At 38.0% G+C, this 25,737-nt stretch overlaps 1 protein-coding gene and 1 pseudogene across 2 annotated transcripts in view; one reads left to right on the forward strand and one right to left on the reverse strand.

Moving 5' to 3' along the window:
- The window catches only part of LOC139129688 (uncharacterized), a 146,102-nt gene that overhangs the window by 69,401 nt on the left and 50,964 nt on the right, over positions 1-25,737 (forward strand). The window contains exon 7 of one of the 2 annotated variants that reach the window (XM_070695362.1): positions 3,901-6,193. The exons of the other annotated variant lie outside the window; for it this stretch is intronic. Within the exon in view, the coding sequence (XP_070551463.1) occupies positions 3,901-4,688 (788 nt within the window). The 3' untranslated portion in view covers positions 4,689-6,193. Of the gene's footprint in view, positions 1-3,900; positions 6,194-25,737 lie in introns of those variants that run through there. 2 annotated transcript variants of the gene reach the window in all.
- On the reverse strand, positions 19,520-24,934 carry LOC139129690 (protein SSUH2 homolog; annotated as a pseudogene).

A 25,737-nucleotide genomic window follows, 5' to 3' on the forward strand; every position in this document is an offset into this window, starting at 1 on the left:
CTTCAGATTCAGATCGTCAGATCCTCAGATTCAGATCCTCAGATCTCAGATTTCAGATCCTATAACTTCAGATGCAGATTCGAATTTACAAGCCTTTTACAATACCGTATTAATAGTATGATTGCAATATTAAATTTAATAATTTGAATATGACATGTACAAAGCAGTTATGAAAAAAAACCAAGTCTACGTAAACGTTTTCGCTCAACAAGCTCAACGAACACGGGTCTACAATTACAGATTAGCTAATTTGCTTCTTCCGACCCCTGAATTCTGATTTATCCCGGGGTAACTGGCCTCCAACATGGATTAGTGATATTCCCTCGCCATCAATATTACGAACGATGGTAAAATACGGACTGTCGATAGCCAGCATTCACATGATCGTCGCGGTCTTGATCGTTCGATCGCGGGTGTGGTTTATCTCACAGGCGCTCTTTAGCTGGGTAGTCTGTTAAGTAGATCGATTTTCGGATCGATCTATTGATCCCGTGGTCGATATGCCCGCCACTGCAACCTAAATACTCTCGTGAGAATTTAGGTTGCAGTGGCGGGCATATCGACGACGGGATCGATAGATTGATCCGAAAATCGATCTACTTAACAGACTATACCCAGCTAAGGAGCGCCTGTGGTTATCTCTACGAGGGAACGTTCACGTGATGACATAACAAGTGGAGTCATTGCGCACCCTGTCTTCGACTGGTGACGTTCTGATTCTGAGATCAAAGTTTTTAAGTTCAAGATTCGAAATAGAAATAAAATAATTTCTAAAGCCTTTTCAAATCTAAATTATATTTTATATATCAGTATATTACATAAAACTTTGAAAATTGTGAAATTTTAATTCCGAATCTGCTTCTGAAGTTATAGGATCTGAGGTCTGAGATCTGAGGATCTGAATCTGAGGATCTGAGGATCTGAATCTGAGGATCTGAAAAGTCAACTCTACCGGATACATTGTGAACACCATACTAGAGATTGTGAGAAATGTTCACACAATGTGATTTGATATGACAGTCAGTCAATTCCATAATCTCCAGATAAAAGCTACCTATGGAACCTCTTATATCATAAACAAAGATTGTTTCAATTTGAAATGAATTCTTTAAATGGCCAATGGAAAACTACACAAATTACAACAACATTGGACTTGTAATATTTTCAATATCTGTAGACTGACTCTGAGGATATTTATAAACTAGAGAAAAATTAAATGTTCGAATTCAAACATAAGAAAATTTGAGTGTGGCCTACAAAAAATTACAAATAAACAATATTGAGAAATCAATGTTTCCAACATTAGAGGAAATACATCAAAAAATATAATTATTTCAATTTCATCTCCACCCTTATGTACATAACCAACAGTAAAGGGACATTATTTGTATCTTTGATTTTTTTTCATTTTTTCGATGACTGAAATCCCCGGTCAAATCAATAGGAGACCTAAATTGTGACTATGGACGGCTTCAAGGATATGTAAAACCACCTTCTTGCTCTTTACGGCAAGGTTCAATGTTGGTAAGGGCGTCCGCGCGATTTGAACCAACCGCCATGATTGAACCCCAGCACATACCAATATTACTACGCATACGTCAACTATCAAAGTACAGCTAGAACGCTCAGCAGCCGACACCTACACACTAACTTCAGCACAATGCATATCGATGAGCTCACGTCGCATAAACAAATGCACGTCTCACAAACTACTATCAAATAGTGACATAAACAGGGCATTTGCTTGTAAGTTTGATTTTAGTATCGATGATAGGGACTGTGAAACAGAAATAAGACCATAAATAACGCAATTGGGTCGATGGTAAAACTAAAACGATGTCAGATTGCTGTGGTGATAGTGAAACACTGTGCATTTGATCGTTAGCAAATCTTCGGCAACTTTTAAGATTTTTTAGGGCATTTTCTTGCCATTACGTTGGTTTGTTTTACAAACACGACATGATCACTTGTTGAACTTGGAAACATCGGACTCGGACAGAACAGTGCACGGTGTACATGTAGCATCGCTGATATCTGTGACATCGTGCGGAGCGGGTACTGTACTGTCGATTGATACTGCTCGCGATGGAGTCACCTCTTGACACACAAGATCTGTTCGAATGTTGTTATTCACAATGCATCGTGTAATTATTTGTATCAATTGAATCGCATTTCGAACCAAAAGTGAGTACATCGCAATGACAGCTGTAGAGTCAAACGTAGCCAACACACAAACAAACAATTATGGAAACAAAATGAAAGCATCTGAGATTAAATAAAAAAAACAACAAAAATACAATAACACAGCTACACAGATGCTGGGTATTGTAATGACACTAGACCTGAGAGGATAGAAAACAAAATTAAATTTCAGTTTGGCAGACAAAAAAACAATTCCGTATGGCCAACAAAAAAACAACATAAACATGCAGTTATAAATTTGAAGTTTAGATTATTTCTGTATATTTAGGGTCACAGAGTATTGACAAAAGGAAACAGATATTGGTTAACACGATACAATTTGAAGAACTGTCAACAAATATGTACACAGTAGGTTTATATACCAAAAGCTTAATTTATGACAAAAACTTAAAAACAAAAAAAACTAAAACTATATCATGAGAACTTTGTGAAGCAAGGTATTTCAAATATGAAACAGGAAGACACAGATTGGCAGTTCAGGCAAATTTGGATGAGAGAATCGGGGAAAAAATATAGAAAATCAAGAATAAAATTTGGGGAGTAAAAACTAAAACAAAAATTGTCAAAAGTAAAAACAACAGCAAACGAACAAAAAAACACTGTATGTATCTGTGATTGACATCAAAACAAAACAATTTACAACATGGCAACTATGCTTAGACATAAGCTAATCAACAATACAATTATACAGTAACATAGATACCATGTAAATACAGAACAACTGGTAGAAGACAGAACATAGAAAACAAAACTAAATTTCAGAATGGCTGACAACAAACAACAAAAACAAGCAAACATTTGAAGCACAGATTATTTCTGTAAATTTAGGATCACAGATAATAAGACAAAAATTTACAAAACAAAATTTGCAAAACAAAATTGACAAATATGTACACATTAGGGCAAATGTGCACAGCTTGATAAATATTGAGAAGAACTTGGAAAAAAAAAACAAAATAAAACTATGGCATAAACAAATTACCGGTAGTGACTGCAAGTATTTGAAAACTGATAAGTGAAAAAGGTTTAGAGAGAGACAGATTGGCAGGTCAGGGAAATTTTAGTGAGAAAACTTGGGGGAAACAGATAACACAAAACCAGAAATAAAATTGAGGAGAATGTTGAAAAACATTTGGTAGCGTTCATAGTAACGGTAAACAAACAAAGAAACAAATAAACAAATGAAAAAACACATTGTATGTATCTGTGATTGAGGTCAAATACAACAAAAAACCATTTACAACCTGGCAACTCTCTCTATAAAACATGAGCTAATCAGCAATACAATGACTTACCTTATGGACTGAAAATCACAATATTATCAATAAAATGCAAATATGTTGCCATGGAAACATGTGAGTTACATCAACATGTATTTGTGATTGAGGTCAAAACACATCAAAACAATTTACAACCTGGCAAACATTGGTAAAACATGAGCTAATCAGCAATACACTTACTTACCTTATGGACTGAAAATCACATTTCCATCAATAAAATGCAAATACGTTGCCATGGAAACACGTGAGTTACATAACAATGTAAGGAAGTTGTTCCTTTAAATGTTCCATGTGTTTGTGTAAACCAAAGAAGTTTGCATTCAGTCAAAATTTGTGAGATCTGAAAATGTTTGACTTCATAGAAATTGTAGTTTGCAATTTGACCTTTGACCTTTGTTTATGTTTTTGTTTTCCCTAGGCTATCCGGTCAAGGGGAGTGTCCTTGAAGTGTTTGGGTCAAGATCAATGCCAGGACAATTTAATAACCCCTGGGGAATATACATCAAGAAGAACGGTCAATGGGTTACATGTGATAGTGATAGAGTTCAGGTTATTGATCCAATCCAACTCTGCTGTGATCTCATCTTACAATTCCATGCATTCCCGAAGTCATTTGATCCATGGAATGTCACAGTGGATGAAGACAATGACCAATACTTTATGAGTGACCGAGGGAATGGCCAAGTTGTGGTGAGTTCTGGACAAAGCAAGATTTTAAACTGTTTTGGACGCAAAGAAGGAATTGATCCAACCGGTATCTGCTTGAGTCCTGATGGTTTTCTATTCATTGGTGACTTGAATGGATATGTGAGAAAATATAATAAATCTGGTGAACACATTGCAAGAACTGAAAAAGGACAAGTCAGAAATCCCTATGATCTGATTGTGAATAAGAAATGTATTTTTGTATCAGATTATGGCAGGAAATGTGTTCATGTTTTGAATCACCAGATGCAAAGTATAAGAGACATTGGCAAGGGACACTTAGAGTATCCATGGGGTTTGTGTTTTGATCACCAACAAGATGGCATATATGTTTGTGATTACAGTGGGGATAGAGTGGTTCACTTCAATTGTGATGGTGAATTTCTCAGCTATAAAGGTCAAGGTCAGTTAGAGGGACCCCGTTACATTGCACTGTGTAAGGATAATCCATACAGATTAGTTGTAACACAGTTTAGCTGTGTTAAAGTGCTGTACATATAAGCCGACATGACACCACATCATGTCAACTCTGCAGGGATATCTCTAGTGAAAATCTACAAATTTTCTGACAAATTTTACACAACTCATTGCAACTGGCAGGCTGTAAATCTTTATTTTTGAAGGTACTTTGCATATTTTGTACTTTTGGATCAAACATTAATTTGGCATCTTGGACAGACCAATTCACCCAATCTGATTAAAATCAGATGTAGAGTACGGCGACGTCTATACACAGCATTCTCTTGTTGTTGAGAGGTGACAGCAAGAGAATACCGCGTAAGTATAGACGTCGCCGTACTCTACATCTGATTTTAATCAGATCGCAATTCACCCAATGTTTTGGAAAATTGAGTATTTTCTGATTTTTCTAACAGCAGCCTTTTGCAATTTTATTTTGAAATATTTGTCAGACTATTTTTTTGATTTTCACAGATGTGTGCATGAGTGTACAGAAACATACATAGAAGCAGACATGACAATATAACATGTCAAGTCTGCAGGTATGTTTCTGGTGAAAATCTACAACTTTCCAGACGAATTTTACACAACACAATGCAACCGACAGACTGTAGAGATTTAATTTTATTGGAAATTTGAGCAATTTTGGTTATTTCAGCTAGATTTTGGATCAGAAGATAAGTTTTCATTCATATCTACCAATAACTACTGAACTTTGATGGAAAACTGATTCACATCTGAACATTTTTGAAGTTCAGAAAATTCTGCCCATGACAGATATGATCTCACGCCATGGGCGCAAAGGCGTAGAAGTGCGCTAACAGTGTTGCATTGTGTTGGTAAAACTTGTCAAAAAATTGACAATTTTCATAGACATGTATGTGCAGAAACGTACCTTGTGATTCCGATGCCTTTAGCGACTCTTACAATCCTAGGATTTCCTGAAATCGGGAATGGTTTCCGCAGTTTACGGTAATTTTCACGGAGAGGACACAACTGTATCATTCAGACTGACTGACTGCCATGTTTGAACTGAACGGACCAGCGTGCAGTAATCAGTTTGCACAGCGCCCCTTGCGGCCTGCCGCAAGGGGGCGCTATGACCAATTACGCTAGTACATCAGAACTCAGTGACTGAGCGGACTCAGTGACAGTTGGCGTAGGCTGCCGCAGACGACCCTGTTAGGCGTAACTTCTTCTCTAGTTTTGCTGAGCAAAACAGACTGACTTTTCGACATATTTACCATCTATGTACGTTAAGCTGCTGTGCAGCTAACACGGAGAATACAGGTAAATTTGATGAGAATAGGCCTACACTAATATTGTTTGCGTACGGTAAGTTGAAATGAGAAATTTAGACACCGATTATGGCCGCAAAAAGTGATACAAGTATTTTTGATTTATTTTCTTGAATAAGAAATAAAGTTTACAAGTTGAATATTTTAATGTAAAGTCACTCAAATATGTACATTTGTATCTCCAAGCAAACAATATGTTGCTCTGTGTATGAGTACTTGTAAATAAAACTTTGATGAATGCGAAACAAACCTTTGATTGACTTGTTTTATTTTTTTCGGATGTATTTGACCTTGTAGTTTTTAGAGTTCATCTGACGTACCATTATCTTCAAGAAAGCATGCACATATAGGAAATACGCTTACAAACTATATTTTGATTTACTTCGTAACATACTTGGCGTTCCTATTTCGATCTCACTGGCGACACAGGAACGAAAGTCTGGCATCCACTTCTTCCCTTCTACAGATATTGGAATGGGTCTCGATTTCTGGTAACTCTTTGGAGGGGGGGTCATGGGAACTGCGGTAAAAGGTCGTATGGGACCCATACGACCAATGTAAAAACTGTATCCAATGTACGTTAACGATTCAAGTTGATGAATGTTAAAACATGTTTGTCACAATGAAAATCGTAAAATCTGTATTTTGTAGCTTTGCTGACGTAATGCATCCAGATGCTGTGCATGAAATATACATTCTTTTTCAAATAAGAAAGTCACACATGCGCAGTTCCGACTACCCCAGCCCACCCTTCAATCCCCCCACCCCGAATAATTCTGCTATGTCAATGTGTCGCCGGTAAATTGACAACCATATTTTAAACGATATTGCAATTTTTTGGAAAACAAGAAAATCAGACACAAATTGACTCCACGAAGAAAAGAAAAACATAAATTAAAGTTATAGCTCGTACTTGTAAAAATTGTTTATAATATACGGAGAATATTTTATCAGATATTTATGAATGAGTTATAACCGAATCGCCAAAGCTAATGTGTGTTTAATTTGGGACTTTTTCCATGTTGAATTGAATGGCAAAATTATACTTTTGATTTACTTGAAAAATTGCTAAAAATTGCCACTCTTCTTACTGCTTTTCAAAATAAGCTGTGAATGGTAAGACAGGTTCGATTGAAAGAACACTGTCCTTGGGGCACTGAGGTACTGTCTGAAAGGGATCAAAATTCCATGTGATTCAAAGAATTATGAACTCAACATGCCAGCCATTTTCAGACTTTTTACTTCTTTTGTCATCAGTCGTCAGATGTATTGTTTTCAAAATTGGTCATTCATATTGATTAAAATGATATGACTGATGACGTTGAAGGTGAAAGTAATGCAAAGTAATTTCAAAATTTTGTCTTAATAGAAGATTTTTCATTTAATCAGTTTGGTGATTGTTTTCAATTATTCGATCAACTTTAACATCAACTCAAATGCGAATATATCCAGCTTTAGATGCAAAAAGTGCTGTCCATGTGATGTATCAGGATCGATGAGCAGTAGCAATAACGGTGAGTACATAGAACTCTAGAGGGCGTGCTAAAGTGTCGCCGTACTTTCCATTCGTACAGCAAAAGCTGCAAAGATTTCTCGTTGAATTGTTAAGCATGTTCTAAAGCGTGATGGTGGAATTGACACAAAAACCAAAGACAAAAGGGAATTTTTTGAAATTTAACACTAGAGGAACAGAAAGGATCATTTTGTAGCACCAAAAAGTTTATATTTGCCAATATTTCATCATATCCAAAACCAAGATTCACACTGAGAATTTGAGAAACTTTAAGTCTCCTCATACTGCCATTCTAGTAAATGAATTACGTTCCACTCAATTCATTCATTAATGATGGATCAGCAAGAGGTGGCAGCTTTAGCTAATTCCAATGGCAGCTTTAGCTCCGTAGCCCCGCCTACACACTATTTATTAATGCCAAGTATCAAATTTTACGTATGGCGAAGACGTCAATTTCTCTCTATACTATCGAATCGAGAGAAATTACATTTTTTGTGTCCATGTGTGAAAATCAACAACAACAATAGCTACAACTAACTGGTCCTTGTTGACACTGTGTTACATACTGTTTAACTGAAATAACTCGTAGGGTAATTGCAGACCAACATGAAAGAGCTAAGAAGGGTTGGACATTTATTATCATCAAAGGGGCAGTTACTGTCTTGGCATTATTGTCTTGTACCTGCCACGGCAGACTGAAAATCTTTTTCAGACTTGATGAACTCTGTCAACACCGGGCAATTCAAACTACAAAGTACAAATTCTACAACTTTGCTTGTAATTTGGCGGCGGGTGATTTTCTCCAAATCACAGTCGTAAACTTTTACCATTCTACGAAATGAAGGGCCAAAGTGTCAATTAACAAAGTAAAGAAAAAACTCCAAAGTTTCTATTTTATTAAGGGTTCAAAGGTCAAAAACTACATGTAGCGAAATTGGATATGTGTCTATAGCTTTTCATAAAAAGTGTACTTGTATTTTTCAAATTTTGATTCCAACACAAAACGCTTCTAGATAACCTAGAGCTGTTTTATTCGACCTGATACAGCGAAGCATCTTGTATGACTACAAAAAGTGTTGTGAAATCACCAGTTACATCACCACAACAAAACTTGGCCCGGCGTTCTTCATATTTACCAACTCAGCTTCTTCAAATCGATAAATCATGCAAATTGGAGCATCTTTGATGTAAATATTACCTTCACTGTACCCTATGTAGAAGTATTTACAATGTATTTGCATTGGATGAAGAGGGCGCCACCCTGGATTGCCGTATCTGTGGTCTAAACCGGCGGACTTTGCTGAACGTATGGTTTGGGTGTCGTTATCACTCTGATCTTGAACCTTATCAAATTCAAATACTGATGTAACCGTTCGCAGAGAAAATAATAGACCTGAGACGTCCATTGACGATATACAAATGCGATTGGTGAGTTCTTCAGATAGAAAGGCTCGCCAGTCTTGCTCATCTCGGTCTATGAGGGCGCTGCACTATACTAATATCAACTATTATAGTCTGGTGCCGAAGCACAAAACCCAAAAATTCGGCCCCACAATGGTTCTCGGTGGTTTCTGTATCTTCAAAGCCTACTGAATCAGGATCTGCATGATGCCACCCTGGCACCCTTGGGCATTTTAATATATTCAAGATGGCCGCCAAGATGGCCGCCAAATATATAAATGGTGATATCTCAGCTCTGTGAAATGTTATCAAAATGATGTTAGTGTCGTATGCCAGGTAAACAGGGCCAAGGAATTCATTCTTACATTGTCGAACATGTGCAACCCTTAATTTGCATAAAAATCCAAGATGGCTGCCAAAATGACCTCAAAAACAGGTAAAATGCCATATCTCAGCTCCATGAGAAGCTGTTGGAGTCATTGTGGTCTCCTTTGCCAGGCAAATGGGGCTAAGGAACTCATATCTTTCATTGCCTGATATGTACAACCCTTAATTTGCATAAAAATAATCCAAGATGGCTGCCAAGACGACCTCAAAAACAGTTAAAATGTCATATCTGAGCTCAATGACTAGCTGTTGGAGTCATTTTGCTCTCCTTTGCAAGGTATATTGGGTCAAGCAATTCATATCTTTCATTAGCTGACATGTGCAACCCTTAATTTGCATAAGATTTGCATAAAAATCCAAATATCTGTTTAAGTGTGTAACAAATCATATCTCTATACACTATGCCACTGATTTTGGTGTCTTTCGGCATGTTTTACGGGACAAAGAATAGGTATATTTTGTTATATTTGCTGTAAAATCAACCATGATAATCTAAAATTGATATTTACAATCCAAGATGGCTGCTAAGCTGGTTTCCTCAACAAATATCAATTTATATCTGAGCTGAAATTGCTTCCTAGAGACTAATACATTTAGGTTTCAAGGCAGAAGGATAAGTGTCTTTCGTTATATAAAATGTAAAATATTTCAGCAAAAATGCACAAATGAAAAGCAAAAATGACCACCCAGTATCAATTATGGCCACACAAATGGATGCCACAAAAACATTGAGTCGTATCTTAACCAACCAAGCAATCTTGAGACCTATTTTGTTGTGTTTGGTCAGGTTTTATTGGTCGCAGGTTTTTCATTAATTGTTTTCTGAGCTGGAAAAATCTTACTTCTAATGGAAGGATTTTATCCCACATTGCCGCTATAATGGTTTCATAAAACATTACAACAAGATTTATCTAGCATCTTCGACACAAGGTTGTATGTGATTTGATCCATTTGAGAGGTCATTGAATTCACATTTTCGTTCATATAAATTGTCAAACCATCAAAATTAAATTATAATGAACTGTAACTTTCCATACAACGTGAAGGGTCATTTTATCATTTGTCAATCAACCACAATAAATGAGCTTCAGTTATTCGAGGCGAATTTGCTGAGCATGCTTTTGCACTTGCAGAAAAGTTACTTGTTTGGTCATCTTTGAGCCATCCTGAGTCATCTGTCTTGTTTATCTTTGCACCAATTTAGTCACTCAGGTCAATTTCAGCAGGATCTTTAATATTGCTGCCCTTTAAATATATGACCGCAAGTGGGTGTGGCAGAGTCATTCTATGAATACCTTTATCATTGCGGGTATGGTTTTCTTATTTGACAATGACGACCAGGTTTCATGTCATCCGTCAGACGTTGTACCCTAAGCTTTGCAACCGTCATGCTGCAAACAAGTGTCTAGTTTCTGCTTAAGTGTCATTCATAGGCAGCAGGAATACCAACCTCTTGCATTTGGCACCAATTCAGAACACTTTGAGCGGTTTAATTGCATTACAAACACCAAATTATGTTAGATTTAGTGAGGTGTGAGTTGCATCTTTGCCAATCAAGCATTCTTTAAGACCTATTTTGATGAGTATGGTCATGTTTTATTAGTCGCAGAATTTGAATATCTTGTTATCTGACCTGAAAAAAACTTTCAAGAACATTGCAAACAGGGAGTTTATCTTTTAATGCTTATAATGGTGTCAAAAATATTACATCATGTCTCTATTTACTAAGTAGCTTGTGAGACAAGTTTTGCGTCTTTGGATACATTTTAAGGGTCAATTGTATATATAATACTGTTCAATGCAACTTATATATCAAAAGTGAAGTCAAAACATCATCGATCCCTACAAAGAGTTGCAAAACAGGCATGTAGCCTTAACTTATATTATCATTGCTCATCTTTGAGATTGATTCTTAATATTTGGCGGCATGCTAGGTATCGAGGAACTCACTTTTCCCATTACATGAACTGTTTACCTACCATTTATCAATTAAATGAAAATATGATCTCCGGAATAGCTGCCATATCATATAATATGTAATACTTCAGCTGACTGAGTATTTAATGAAATCTATTTTGGTGGTATTTGGTGGCACGTTTATAATAACTTATCTGTAACAATGTACCAAAATACTAATTTACAATTTTTCAACCAGAACTGTAAAATTCGGTAAGATTCTTTCACAAAATCATCCTTCATCGCTTTTGTTATTTGCAGGGCCGTTAATATTGACAATGCTTGTTATACTATACTCACAGAAAATACAGATGTCACAGCCAGTTGAGTTAAAGAGCATCTGTAACTTCCTGTGGAATATGAAGGGTCACCTGCATATCCATTAGGAATGAATGTATGCACTTCTAGGGAGCTGGTTAGCCTTGACTAAAGTAAAGTAAGCCTCTATTGAAGTCGTATACCAATTTGGATCTTGATCATAAAGTAGAATAATGATTTTGCAAAATTAACAACAAAAGAGTATTAGATAAGAGATAAATATGAATATCTATCTATATATTTTACTTTTTTCATTTTTTCTTGTCTACGTTTATATGTATGTATGTGTTTGCCAGTTGTTATGCCCGTTATTTTTGCAGTTTTAGTGTGTTGTGGCTCCCAGGGCTAGCATGTAGGCCACTTTATCAGAACAAGACACAGCATGGGCACCTAGCAGTTGTAGCTCTTTGTATACATACATACATTTTGGTTGTCGGTATGTTTCTTATCATAGTCCAATAAAGCTGGCACAAGCCATCAAAACAGTACAGGTTAGTCTGCAATCCATCTATTGGAGAAGTGATGTGATAAGAAACACGTCAGCACTGTTATGTACTTTCGGTTCATTCCGAGACACAAGGAAAATTGCACATGTTTATCAATATAGACATTTTTATGTCAGGTAGTGGATTTGGACTAGTGATGAAGGTTGCTTTCGGAGGGGAAAGGTGTCTATATGTTTAATTATAAAAACAACAACAATGCAATTAAAGATTGGATAATTGGACTGCAATTAAACTGTTAAAAGTGCTTTGGATGTGTGCCAAGCGCAAAACATTTATATTCTTGATGCCCCTATGGCAGAAACAATAAAATTGTTTGCAGCATGATGATTGCAAAGCTAAGGGTACAACTTTAGAGGGATAACATGAAAACAAGAACAGAAGAAAAGAAACTCTGCGACCAATATGAAATGTATTAGTCTCTAGGATGTAGTTTCAGCTAAGATATATCTTGATATTTATTGTGGAACAAACCAATGTAGGTCTCAAGAATGCTTGGTTGGTTAAGATGCGACTTAATGTTTTTGTGGCCATAGTTGATATTGGGTGGTCATTTTGGCTTTCAATGAAATATTTTACATTTTATATAACGAAAGAAACTTATCTTTCTGCCCTGAACCCTTAATGTATTAGTCTCTAGGATGCAATTTCAGCTAAGATATACCTTGATATTTGTTGTGGAAACCAGCTTTGCAGCCATCTTGGATTGTGAGTATCAATTTCAGATTTTCATGTTTGATTTTACAGCAAATATAACAAAAGATACCAATTCTTTGACCCGTAAAACATGCCGAAAGACACCAAAATCAGTGGCATACTGTATTGAGATATGACTTGTTACATACTGACATCTTGGATTTTTATGCAAATTAAGTGTTGCACATGTCAGCTAATGAAAGATATGAATTGCTTGACCCAATATACCTTGCAAAGGAGAGCAAAATGACTTCAACAGCTAGTCATTGAGCTCAGATATGACATTTTAACTGTTTTTGAGGTCGTCTTGGCAGCCATCTTGGATTATGTTATGCAAATTAAGGGTTGTACATATCTGGCAATGAAAGATATGAGTTCCTTAGCCCCATTTGCCTAGCAAAGGAGACCACAATGACTCCAACAGCTTCTAATGGAGCTGAGATATGGCATTTTACCTGTTTTTGAGGTCATTTTGGCAGCCATCTTGGATTTTTATGCAAATTAAGGGTTGCACATGTTCGGCAATGTAAGAAATGAATTCCTTGGCCCTGTTTATCTGGCATACGACACTAAAATCATTTTGATAACATTTCACAGAGCTGAGATATCACCATTTACATATTTGGCGGCCATCTTGGCGGCCATCTTGAATATATTAAAATGCCCAGGGTGCCAGGGTGGCATCATGCAGATCCTGATTCAGTAGGCTTTGAAGATACAGAAACCATCGAGAACCATTGTGGGCCGAAATTTTTGGGTTCGACCAAAAATCAGGGTTTCGGCACCAGACTATTAGAAGCAGTCACTCTATGTGAAATGTTATATAAAATATTCTTCATGGGATTGAAGCCACCCTTTACTATTTTTAACCAAATACAGGAAGTTTGCTCTTTCCTTTCTTACATAATGTTATCATATCGTTTTCTTTACTCTCAGAATTTAAATTCTCTTGTATCCTTTCTATTTAATTTGTTTTCTTTAAAGTAACTTTGTCTTGAATTTTCGTCTGAGTGGAGAATACGGCTCCTATCATTTTCATTTCATAAAATACATATTCTTTTTTTCAAAAAAGCGATCACACCTTCTGAGGTTTGGGAGACACATAGAATTGTTGTTTGTCTACGTAATGGGAAGATAAACACACGATTTCTTGATGTAAACGAAATAAACATTTACTTAAACATCCGTTTGTCTATGGTAATCTCATAAGTACTACATTTTAATTTTGTTTATATGACGTCACTAGGTCGCCATTTTACCAAATGATCCTCAAAATTTCAAAGTTGCAGACAGCGTATTTGGTGAATTTGATAATTGTCCATCTTTTTAGGGTAACTTAGAATTCTTTTTAAAATGTATTATTTTCAAAATCTCAAACGGATGCATGCAAAACAAAGTGCCATGCGATTCCTGGTGGCAGAGCAAGAGGTCAGTATCAATGTGTTATTTGTATATTGTGAGTGAATTCATCGCCATGAAATCTGAAGACGAGTCGAGGTGTCTATCAAGGCTACGGTCAGCATTACTCAGCACCGGAGTGACAGAGACCAAGAGACTTGAAGAAAGTACAAACATAGAGTTCCTTTATTTACAACAAATAATCAAATTTCATCACGTGTGTGAGTGAATAGAAATAAACTGGAGACAGATTTCATTTTGGTGTACGTGTGATAAGATCAAAATAGCAGTCAACATTGCCTTGGAGAAAACAATACTGAAACCGTCGAAGCTGCCCTGGGTTGAAAACATTAATTACACGACAAGTTTCACTAATAAACATCACCTTCTCATCTATTTTCCAGGTTGATCTGCTCCCGATACGCTGTAACTTTATCTATGTATAAACCGGAAACACGTTTTCAGTTCATCAGTGAGCTGTTTTACCACTGATAATCAACAAACTCTTTAAAAAGAAACTATTGTACAAAATGACACGATTCATAGAGGAATATTACGCCCCATAGCATAGTATTATTGACCATCAGTAAAATATTGAACCGATGTAAATGAACAACACAGAACATCATATGTGTGATCGTAATCTCTCACAGACACACGTGTAATTATATGTTCATGTATAGAAACTGATAATTTCTTCTGCTTTAGTTTTTCAAGCTCCTCGTATACAAAAAGGCTTTCAAACAGGACATAGTTAGTTTGGCATCATCTTTGATCAATGAAGCGACATACGATGTGTAATTACAACATTGCAGTGTACAAAGGTGACAATTTGGAGTGGTAGAAATACTAAAAAAATGATAACACACAAATTTCTACTCCGTTTCTTGATATAAAATTTACATTCTGATTTTTTATGTAAAATATTTACAAAAACATTTATTATTACACTTTGCACTTCTCGTTATTAGCACATGATACCGGATATTTGAATGAACACATCATTTGTTATAATCCGAGTGTTTTTCACAAATTTAACTGGTTTACATGATATCAACATAATTACGTACATGAAAAATAAAGTAAAAAATTAGGACAGCAATGCCTTAAAGTACGGAAACAAACTAAAAGGTATGCCCGGAGAATAGAAGAAAAATGCAAACTTCTACAACAGAACATACAGGACAATTTATGTCTTCTGCGTTAACGCATATGCATAATTCTTGGTTTCATGTGAACACGTACGCTGTGACTAAAGTTTGCGAGAATCGGACGGAAAGATAAGCCACGCTGCATTGCAGCATTTTGGCTGAATGTAAATATTATTAAAAGTCAACAAGTAGACAGCTGTCTCCCCACAGCAACTAGGATGACTGGTTTCGCACTATCTATACAAATGCTTACGGAAGCTGAATCACACAATCTATGTAGGTAAATTTAAACGTTTGTGTATCACACTGCTTGGGCGCTGTTCTCGCTGGACATATACGCACATGCTTAAGGTAATATGCACCTCGAAAGTGAAAGACTTAAACTTTTGCTCTAACTTTCCTCAAGGAATCTTTCAATCATTCTCTTTCAAAATCAAGAATAAAAATAGGGGGTCACCGTGCAAATTTTGGTACTAGAGAAACAAATAACCCAAGATTTACTGATATTAGAAATTCAAAATGGCCGCCATCCCTGTGTTAACTCTATGGCGAAAATAAAAATTTCGAATTTCAAAAAACTAAGCCGGTGAAAAGTTTTCTTTCACCAAGAGCTTTAAAATGAACCCCCACATGTGGTATATCAGAAGAGAACTGTAAAAGTTTGAGAGTCCGAATGTCTGTCCCCGAGGTGCGTTCTACCTTAAGTGCTCGATGGCTGTTTTTGTACATTTAATTAACTGACATATTGAAAGTGCAGGAATATTGTATACAAGTTATAAACAACAGATACACATCTCTTGGTATATAAGTACAACGATATGACCAGATCTTATAAATTAAAGTCTTGATAACTATTGTGCAAAAATATAGGTACCAGGGTCTGTTCACCCTTCATATTGAATGCAGTCATCAAAACACACTTGGAGTCAAACAATAACACTCCAATCGCCGCTGATCTTAAAGATAATATCTATGTTGATAATGTCATCTCGGGTGTCAACAAAACTGCGGAAGCTACGAAATACTACACTGACGCAAACTCTCTCATGAAATCCGCTGGATTTAACCTTCGCTCGTGGTCATCGAACAATGATGAAATACGCAAATTAGCCGCTAAGGACAAAACTCTGGAAACGAACACCAACGTGGGTGTTCTCGGAATGCGCCGGTTAACGGACTCTGATCAACTCGCTTACGCTAAGAAAAAGGATGTGAAGAAATCGGACTATCTCGCGACAAAGCGCGAAGTCACACAAGTAACAGCAAGTTTATTCGACCCCCCTCGGATACCTTTCACCCGTTCAAGTGAAAGCGAAGACATTTATTCAAGACATATGGAAGAGAAATTTAGATTGGGACGAACCGCTAGAAATAGACCTCGCAAATCGATGGAAACACATAGTATCGGATTTCAACGCGAGCACCGAAATCAAGATCGACCGTCGTTATTTCGCCGAGAATACGAGCGCCGATCATGAACTACACGTATTCGCAGATGCCAGCTGTAAAGCTTACGGTGCAGCCGCATACCTTCGCCGCGGTGACCAAACGTCTTGGTCATGGCAAAAACACGCGTCGCTCCAATCAAGGAATTAACACTGCCCTGCCTCGAACTTATGGCAGCATTAGTTGGTTCTAGACTACTACGCTTCGTTTACGACGCCTTGAAAGACAAAGTCAATATCACAGATCGTACGCTGTGGTCGGACAATCAATGCGTTATACATTGGATAACACGAAGAGACAAGAAACTTCCGGTATTCGTTGCAAATCGAGTCAAAGAAATTAGAAATGTGCCATGCACGATCAAATATTGTCCAACCAAGGACAATCCAGCCGATTTATTGACACGTGGAATCTCAACCCGTGAGTTAGAGAAATCCAAACTCTGGTGGCAAGGCCCACCCTGGCTAAAACAAGGTGATTGGCCTATCTGTCCTGTGTTTGACAGCTCAACATATCATGTATCTACTGAGGAGGATGTCGGTACCCTCAGTGAGGATTACAATAAGCCTAGTGATGACAGAAGCAAACCTTCTGTAAACGGAATTCAATTAATCATAGACGTCAACAGATATAGCGGTCTCACGAAGTTACTTCGCGTAACCGCATTAGTCCTGCGTTTTATCTCAAACCTGAAACAAAAGGCAACTCGCAAAACCGGACTGACTGATAACCGCTGACGAGCTCAATCGCGCTGAGATAGAGTGGATTAAAGATGTACAAAGACAAGAATTCGCCGACATCGCAAAGAAAATACGCGATAACAAGAAGAAGACGTTGCTAAGCAGACAACTCGGACTGTTTACCGATAAAGACGGCATTCTACGTTGTGGGGGGAGGCTACACAATGCTCCCCTGGACTTTGTGACAAAATTCCCAATTCTACTACCGCCAGCCCATCGGTTCACCGATCTCGTGATTTTGAACGCACACGCACGCGCACTTCACTCTGGATTACAAACAACGATAACCTACATTCGACGACGCTTCTGGATAGCCAAGATTCGCCAGACCGTGAAAAAATTGCTAAGAAAATGCGTCACCTGTCGGAAAACGAACGGCAAACCTTATCAAATACCGATACAAGCTCCGTTGCAATCGTATCGCGTAAACGACGCCCCTCCCTTCGCAATTACTGGAGTGGATTTCACCGGAGCGCTATTCGTTAAATCGCCTAACGGTAAGGAAACAAAAGCCTACATATGTTTGTTCACCTGTGCCGTGACTCGCGCCGTTCACCTCGAACTGGTACCTGATCTATCTACGGGATCATTTCTACTCGCCTTTCGACGATTCGCAGCAAGACGCTCGCTACCCTCGAAGATGATTTCGGACAACGCCTCTACTTATTTATCCGCCGCCACAGGCGTTCCTTAGCTGGTTAGTCTGCTAAGTAGATCGATTTTCGGATCGATCTATTGATCCCGCAGTCGATATACCCGCCACTGCAACCTAAATACTCACGTGAATATTTAGGTTGCAGTGGCGTGTATATCGACTACGGGATCAATAGATCGATCCGAAAATCGATCTACTTAGCAGACTACCCAGCTAAGGAGCGCCTGTGTCCGCCGCGGATGAAATACGGAAATTATTCTACGCACCAGATGTGAAACGCTATTTAGCTAATCGACGCGTACAATGGTCCTTCATACCTAAACGCGCCCCTTGGTTCGGAGGTTTCTGGGAACGCATGATCGGACTGACTAAAAACGCGATAAAGAAAGTACTCGGTCGCGCCTTCGTTACATTCGACGAATTGAACACTATTGTTACAGAGATTGAAACCATGTTGAACGACCGACCTCTCACGTACTTGTACACGGATTCTGAGGACACGACGCCCCTATCACCGTCTCACCTTCTGCAGGGACGACCACTTACAGGCGTGCCACACCCACTATACGACGACGACGAACTTTCGGACCCAACCTATGGAAATAGCAGCAGCTTGAACAAACGGTACGTACGCATTGCTCAATTACAAGAACAATTCTGCCGTCAATGGATTTCAGAATATCTACCTGCTTTGCGTGAACATCACAAATTAAACGGAACTACCAACAACACAAATCAAGGTCGGAGATGTTGTTCTAGTTCACAGTGACACTGAACGACGAATGCATTGGCCATTAGCCATCGTGGAGAAATTAAACTACGGAAAAGATGGAATGATACGATCTGCGGAAATCAAGACTACGACCGGACTCACTAATCGTCCTATTGTGAAACTTTATCCCCTCGAAGTGAAGGCAGACACTTCTACATTGTTACCAAGCAGCAACAATGACACGGACACAATTCTGCCTGACACTAGTAAAGGTCAACGACGTTCTACACGTACAGCAGCAGCCATCGCACGTTGTAGGATACAAGACCTGAACACTATGTGAACTCTATATATCGGACAATATATATTGGACACTATTTAATGGACCCTATATACTCATATATACTCACCATATGATATCTAGTCATTTTACTAAGTATTTCGATTACTTTCAATTTTTGCATTTTCTCGAGTTTTAGTTTACGATGATTTTTCGAAGACTGTTAGATTACAACCTTGACATAAAAAAATATTTCACAAAGTTTTGGACAAATGTAACCAAGTTGAAAGTTTGCGAAGGATACTGAAATGTATATATCTTTCTACCATATCCAGGGTGCATGAACACATTGTATTACAGCTAGATCATCTTGTAAAACACGTGACTGATTCATATTGTGTGGGGTACTCTGAAACACTGCGGTGACACCTGCTGTAATGTGCATACTATCTACATATTGCTTATTTACATATCATTTACATATCATTTACATGTGATTTACATACAGCTCAGATACAGCCTATATTATTGTACAGCAATAACAGCAACAGCAGTTGTGTGGATATTTGGGGAAGTACACCTTGTGTTCGTAGCCATAGACCCAAAATTTTCCAGGCTTTTCTTTCCATGTGTAGGAAGCCTCAGACACTGGAACTCCACGCAGACCATGTTTCTGTAAAAAAGCAAAAAATACATATACGTAATTAAATATTTGTTGAAAAGGTTTAATAGAGTGTTATATTTTACAAATTTCTTCTTTTAACAGTTGATCTTGGTGTTAATAATGTTTTCTTTTTAGATTTGATTTTTGTTGCCTGATAGCAGAAACCAGTGTCCGCCGCCAAACCCCCCCCCCCTCCATTGCGTTTTCCGTCATGGGGAGCGCCCTCAGGCGACAAGTGATATGTATACGCAGACTATGAACACAGGGGAATGGTTTTACAAATGTCACTGGCTGAGTCCGGACTTTATCATGTAACCATGGTGTTGGATTGGACACGGAGCTCGATCTCACAACAAATTAGCTTAATTCACCGTCGGACGTACAAACTCAAGTTCAACTACACAATGGTGCATACCTGTTTCAGTATACGTTCACTGGTCCATTTCGTTCTGTGTTTCTCCACCAACTTTCGTGATATGTCGTTGATGTCTTGTACAGGGAACGTCGTGATGGGATTGACCTGTAAGATCAAAAAACACACCCAGGGATGGTTTGTTGGCATATTTTTCTTTTAATTGAAGATCACATTCATGCTCATATTTCCAAATTTGAATATCATAAGACTTTGTCGAAGAACCTTACGTCATAATGTTCCAGTGTGTTTTATACTTGACAGATATATACAAAGCAAGATGTAAAGAACATGAATATTCAAGATTTACACAGAATCATTTGCATAAAATTTAAACATCGAAACAATGCTCATTGATATAATTGCTAAATGAATACTAATCAATCTCGCACAAAGAGCGCAAATACATTGTATTTTTGGAATTTTAAAACTGTAAATGAAGATTGCTTTCCACTAATTAAAGATGACGTGATGAAATACACACTGTGTCGATAAACAGCATACTGATTGATGAGATAGAAGTAGAACAAGACTGTTCTAAAATCTACACATAAACGGGAACACTACAAATCTAATTGAGTTCCAGTAAAATTATGAAGGGATGGAGCTAGTAAGAGTTGGAGCTCTTTGAAGGAACTCATCTATAAAATCTATAGGCTGTCAACAGACTATATCACATTACACTTACCATATCACCCTCAATGCTGTAAAGATTTTCTCCTTCGACGTCACGGACCAGGTTGTTTGGTAAAGCCGTTTTGCCTTCAATCTGGTCATCGTTGTGCACGATACTGCAAAACAAAACAATATTCCCTTAGAAAACATGTAACCTTGATTCATTTCACATCTCCAAAATATGTCATCGTCAATGATCTTTAATGTTTGCTCTCAGTTACTGTGACGTTTAGCATTTGAATTTTTTAAACATACAGACGCACTCACACAACAACGGCAAAAGAGAGAGAGAGAGAGAGAGAGAGAGAGGAGAGAGAGAGAGAGAGAGAGAGAGAGAGAGAGAGAGAGAGAGAGAGGTGCCTCTTATAATAAGCATGAATGGCTTTTTGTTTGATTCTGGAGCATAGAAATTGTAATGTCCACACACATCAGTATAATATCGACAAACGAAAACTTACTATTTTGATTTGACGACAATGTAAACCTGAGTTGTTTGTAGCCTTCACAGACTGAGCACGTGATCACCGCGTGACCATTGCAGCGAAAACATCTGTTGAATGCAAAAGACAACAAAGTCAGCAATAGTGTTTATGAGGGTGACCATTAGAGAAGTACATGAGAGAATGACAAAAACTAGGTTTTCACAAATATACCAGGATTAATATACTGGTACATTGTGTAGCGAAGTGTACGATGTATGAGGACATCAATCCCGACCATTTATGAATAACCTTATTATTATAAACCTTTTTAGTCAAATTTTGCCTCTGATGACGACTCAGAAACTCACTGTACGACAAACTCCATAATTACACACGCGGGTTTATAATAATCTCAGTTCTGTGCGTCAATATTATAGACTGGGAACTTTTCGTCTCATACGTTTAAAACGACCGCTGACATACAATTTTTAATTATTTGAGCCTTGTCACGTGATTTGCTCATGACGTCCATATAAGGAAATATGTAAATGATCTCATCTATAATTCTCACATTCGTTTTCCCTTGCCACTGCAGTGTTGACAAGTCTCTTTCTTCTTCATACCGCTGCCTTTACACTTTTTACATCTGACTTTTCCCAGCCCCTTGCATCGGTAACATTTGCAAAAACCGCGGCCGTTACAGCCATGGCATACCTTAAAGATAAATAAACAGTGAGTTGAACCGATCAGCAAAAAGGAAATTTATTAAATGTATCCCAGTCAAACTTTTTCAGATATTTGCCAAAATATTTTGATGAAAAACTTTAGCCAATAAAATGAAATGTCCGTTTGGTACAAAATTATCAAAAAAGTAACAGAAAAATTCATAGAAAATGGTAAAATATTGCACAAAAAGTTGGCGGGAAAATTATAGCACTCAAAGACTTAAAGACACGCCATGCTCACAGAATGAATGTTTACATCTACACTGTTTGTTGTACAATACTGTTAATTTAGATGTCTCTCGAGTTGCCTCTATAAAATTTGCATGCAGGATATTTGCATAAACAGTACAGACAGTCTTCGAGTTTTTAAAAAACAAGATTGGTTGGTAAAAAAAAATAAGTTCATTCAACAAACTTCAAACAGAAGACAAGAAAGATACTGCAAAAAAACGTAGAAGTTCGAAAAAACAGTCCCCGGTGAGCATTCCACCTTAATATTCAGTATTGAGAGAGCAATGACTTGACTTACATCCACAGTTGACGTGTAAGGCACATTGACGACTTTCTCGTGTTCATAGAACATGCTATCTGGTGGTATATCCAGGTTCCACACGGCTGGAGGTCCGACCGTGCCAGCTCTCTCGATGTCCTCCCCTGAAATAGATTAAATAGATCGTGAAGGAGACGAAAGAAAGTCTGGATATGAACGATAGAGGGCTCGCTACTCTCTCGGTGGTCTGTGGCACGGGAGTTCATCGGAAAACGGCCTCAGCAGAGGTTAGAGTTGATAAACTCAAACAAAATTTCAATGTGAAATTAAAATGCTCCTGGCAAAATGTACAATGATTGAGTCGACAGGACCAACTACTCTGATATCCTTTAGAGAACAGACCAAGAAACTGTTGATGGGTTACACTGGTAAAGGAATTACTCTAAAAATGCAAAATGTTGAAGTATAAACTTGGTAGTTTATTTATGTTTATCGTCCAAATACCTTACCTTTGTATGGTGCGAATAAACGAAGAGTTGTTCGCTGTTCTGAGAACGTAGAAATGGTGTACTGAAAGAAAAGTGTCGAGGAAGGTGAGTGGCATTGAATTATTATTCCCAATAATTGCTATTTAGAACCTCCCTCCTTCCCCTTCCAATGTGATTGAGTAATAGTCGAGTAACAGGAAAAACGACTTACATGATACGCTGATGACGGTACAACGGATTCTATCGTCATCTCCTGGGCTGGTTTTTTGCCATAGCAACAGTGACTTTTCACGTGCTTTATCAACGCATCTTTTGCAGAATCGTCGTCAATGTCTGTCACCCTGAAAAATCGTAAAAACAGTATTAATTTAAGTCTTTGATCCAGTCATGGAGAGGCCACACACAATCTCGTGTGCAGGAAGTATAAACTATTCCAGTTTAATGTGGCTACTTCCGTGTCGATGTCGTTATGGGCAGTTTCATTTCTAAGAAAGACAAAATAACAGAAGTTATCGTGTATGCTCCATGAAAATGAATTTTTTCAAGATAAAGATAGTTACACTTACGAGGTAAAGTTTTCCGGGGCAGTCTGTACGAAGGCGTTTGGAGCCGGCGGGGCAACCGGTTTACCTGCGAAAATATTACATGCACCATTTAAGCTGTTCTATCATGTAGCTGTATTATTACGGAGGCGGCATTATTTTGGTGCGACACGCGTTTATTATTTGTCTGACTGAAACCTCCCCATGCAGTCCCACTGGATAATTGTACCTGAGTTAACATCTCTTGGTAAGAACATTTCTATGAACTAATTTAAATATAAATATAAAATCATGAAAATAATGTCAAAAGTTGCAGCTCATGTACCTTTAAAATGGCACTTATTATAAGAAACTCGAACATAAAAACTTGACACATCCTTTTTTGTCAAACTTTTAGATTGTATCAAAAGATCTGGTCCGACATCCAGAACTTCACTCACTACAAACTTTGTTGCGGACATGCGCAGACCAACTGCAGGTAAGAGCTCAAAATCTCATCTGCATATAAGAGAACTCACTTTCTTTGACTGAGGTAAACTCATATCCGGGTATCGGCTGCAAAGCCTGGTTCATCGGATAAGACGGTTCAATAGCATTCTCATTGTCTTCAACCTCGGTGTCAGGAGCGTCAGCCCAGTTGAAACTCGGGTTTTTCGCTTCTCCACCCGGGGGCTGCCACGCTGTAATGATAGCGCGGACAAATTTATTCAGATAGCATCGTCATATAAAAGTACGGTTATTCAACCCAAATCGTGATAAAACCATACTAGATAGCAGAAGCGAGAACCTCTTCATTGAATTTCTAGCAATCCAACATTACTGTCTTTTGCAATAGCAGGAAACGACGGCATACTTCACAGAGTGTTTTAGCGATCGCGTATATTACGGAGGGAACGGACTACATAGCACAGGCTCTTGACTCAGTGCAGGCGAATTGTCAGCCGTCACTGATGCATATTGCATTGAGTCAAGAGCCTGTGCCTAAGTGTGCACTAGCCACTGCATTTCCGTTCAAATTAAATGAAGACATAGTGCGCTTTGTCGAAATCTCGGTCTTGTGTGGGGCTTCTATCTGAGACATTTGTGTAAGACATTCGAGTAAGAGAAGACGATATAATGATTTGTAGACGTGCGAGGTCACTCAAAATAACTGTAAAGGACACAGGGCAAACAAATATACAAAATTTATGCAGAATCCAAAACCATTCACTTACGTCCTGGTTGCGTTGAGGGCGCCATGCCAGGCGTGGCTGGTGTGTAAATCTGCAGCGTTTGCCAGTCACCTTGTGGGTTAGGGGTCGTTCCATTATAAGCAGAGGGTGGAGGAGGTGCCGTCGGTGGGGGTGAGGTCGTCTGCGCCGTGTCTGGCACCGTACCTATAAAGAATAGATTACAAAACATTATTTTGTCACCTGCAATCTCAATATTGTTTCGTTTATCATCAGGAAGCAAGGTTGTCGTTTTCTTCCATAAAACACATCATTAGTAAAATTCTCATAACTTAAATGCAATTCTTTTATGGAGATGTTGAAAGACTGTCGATCGTATTGACAGAATACGGCCTATGGCATGGCGAATACTTGGTAGTTTAAAGGGACAACCGCCGTCGGCCTAACTTTTGATATTTTCAATATTTGTGTTCTATACAGAACCGATTACATTTTAAAAATTTGCTGCCTACACTATGTTGAAATGTTAAAATGCACGTCTGTAAGCACAATACACGTTTTCAATACGTTTATGCCAACATATCTATTCTACTCCAGACCAGCATCGATTTAGCAACAATAATTCGAGACGTTATGCACGTAAGGCAGTGTTGACAAGCTGGACACGAGACATTTCGACGTTATCTGGGGACAGCAGACCAACTTGTATGAGAGAGCATGTGTCAGAAATGGAGCAAAAATTTACAAAAGGTAACGGCTGATGGCGCTTTTCAAACTCTAAGTCAAGGGAAAAGTGTAGGGAAATGCAAATACTACCAAAATACCAATTAATGAAACTATATCAAGAAATGCACTATTCATTATTACACCCTTAGTATAACACGATACAACGACGTGTGGCGTTTCGAACCAGGAAATTTTATCATGGCGACATTTGAATAGTTACGTCACAGGGATCATCTTGCAGAGTCAATATAACAAATGACTTCAGTGAAGAGAGAAAATGATCAGACATCAAAATGGAAACAATAAAATGGTAGTAACACTTTC

This window comes from Ptychodera flava, chromosome 3, assembly GCF_041260155.1.
Source record: "Ptychodera flava strain L36383 chromosome 3, AS_Pfla_20210202, whole genome shotgun sequence".
Classification (NCBI taxonomy): Eukaryota; Metazoa; Hemichordata; class Enteropneusta; family Ptychoderidae; genus Ptychodera; species Ptychodera flava.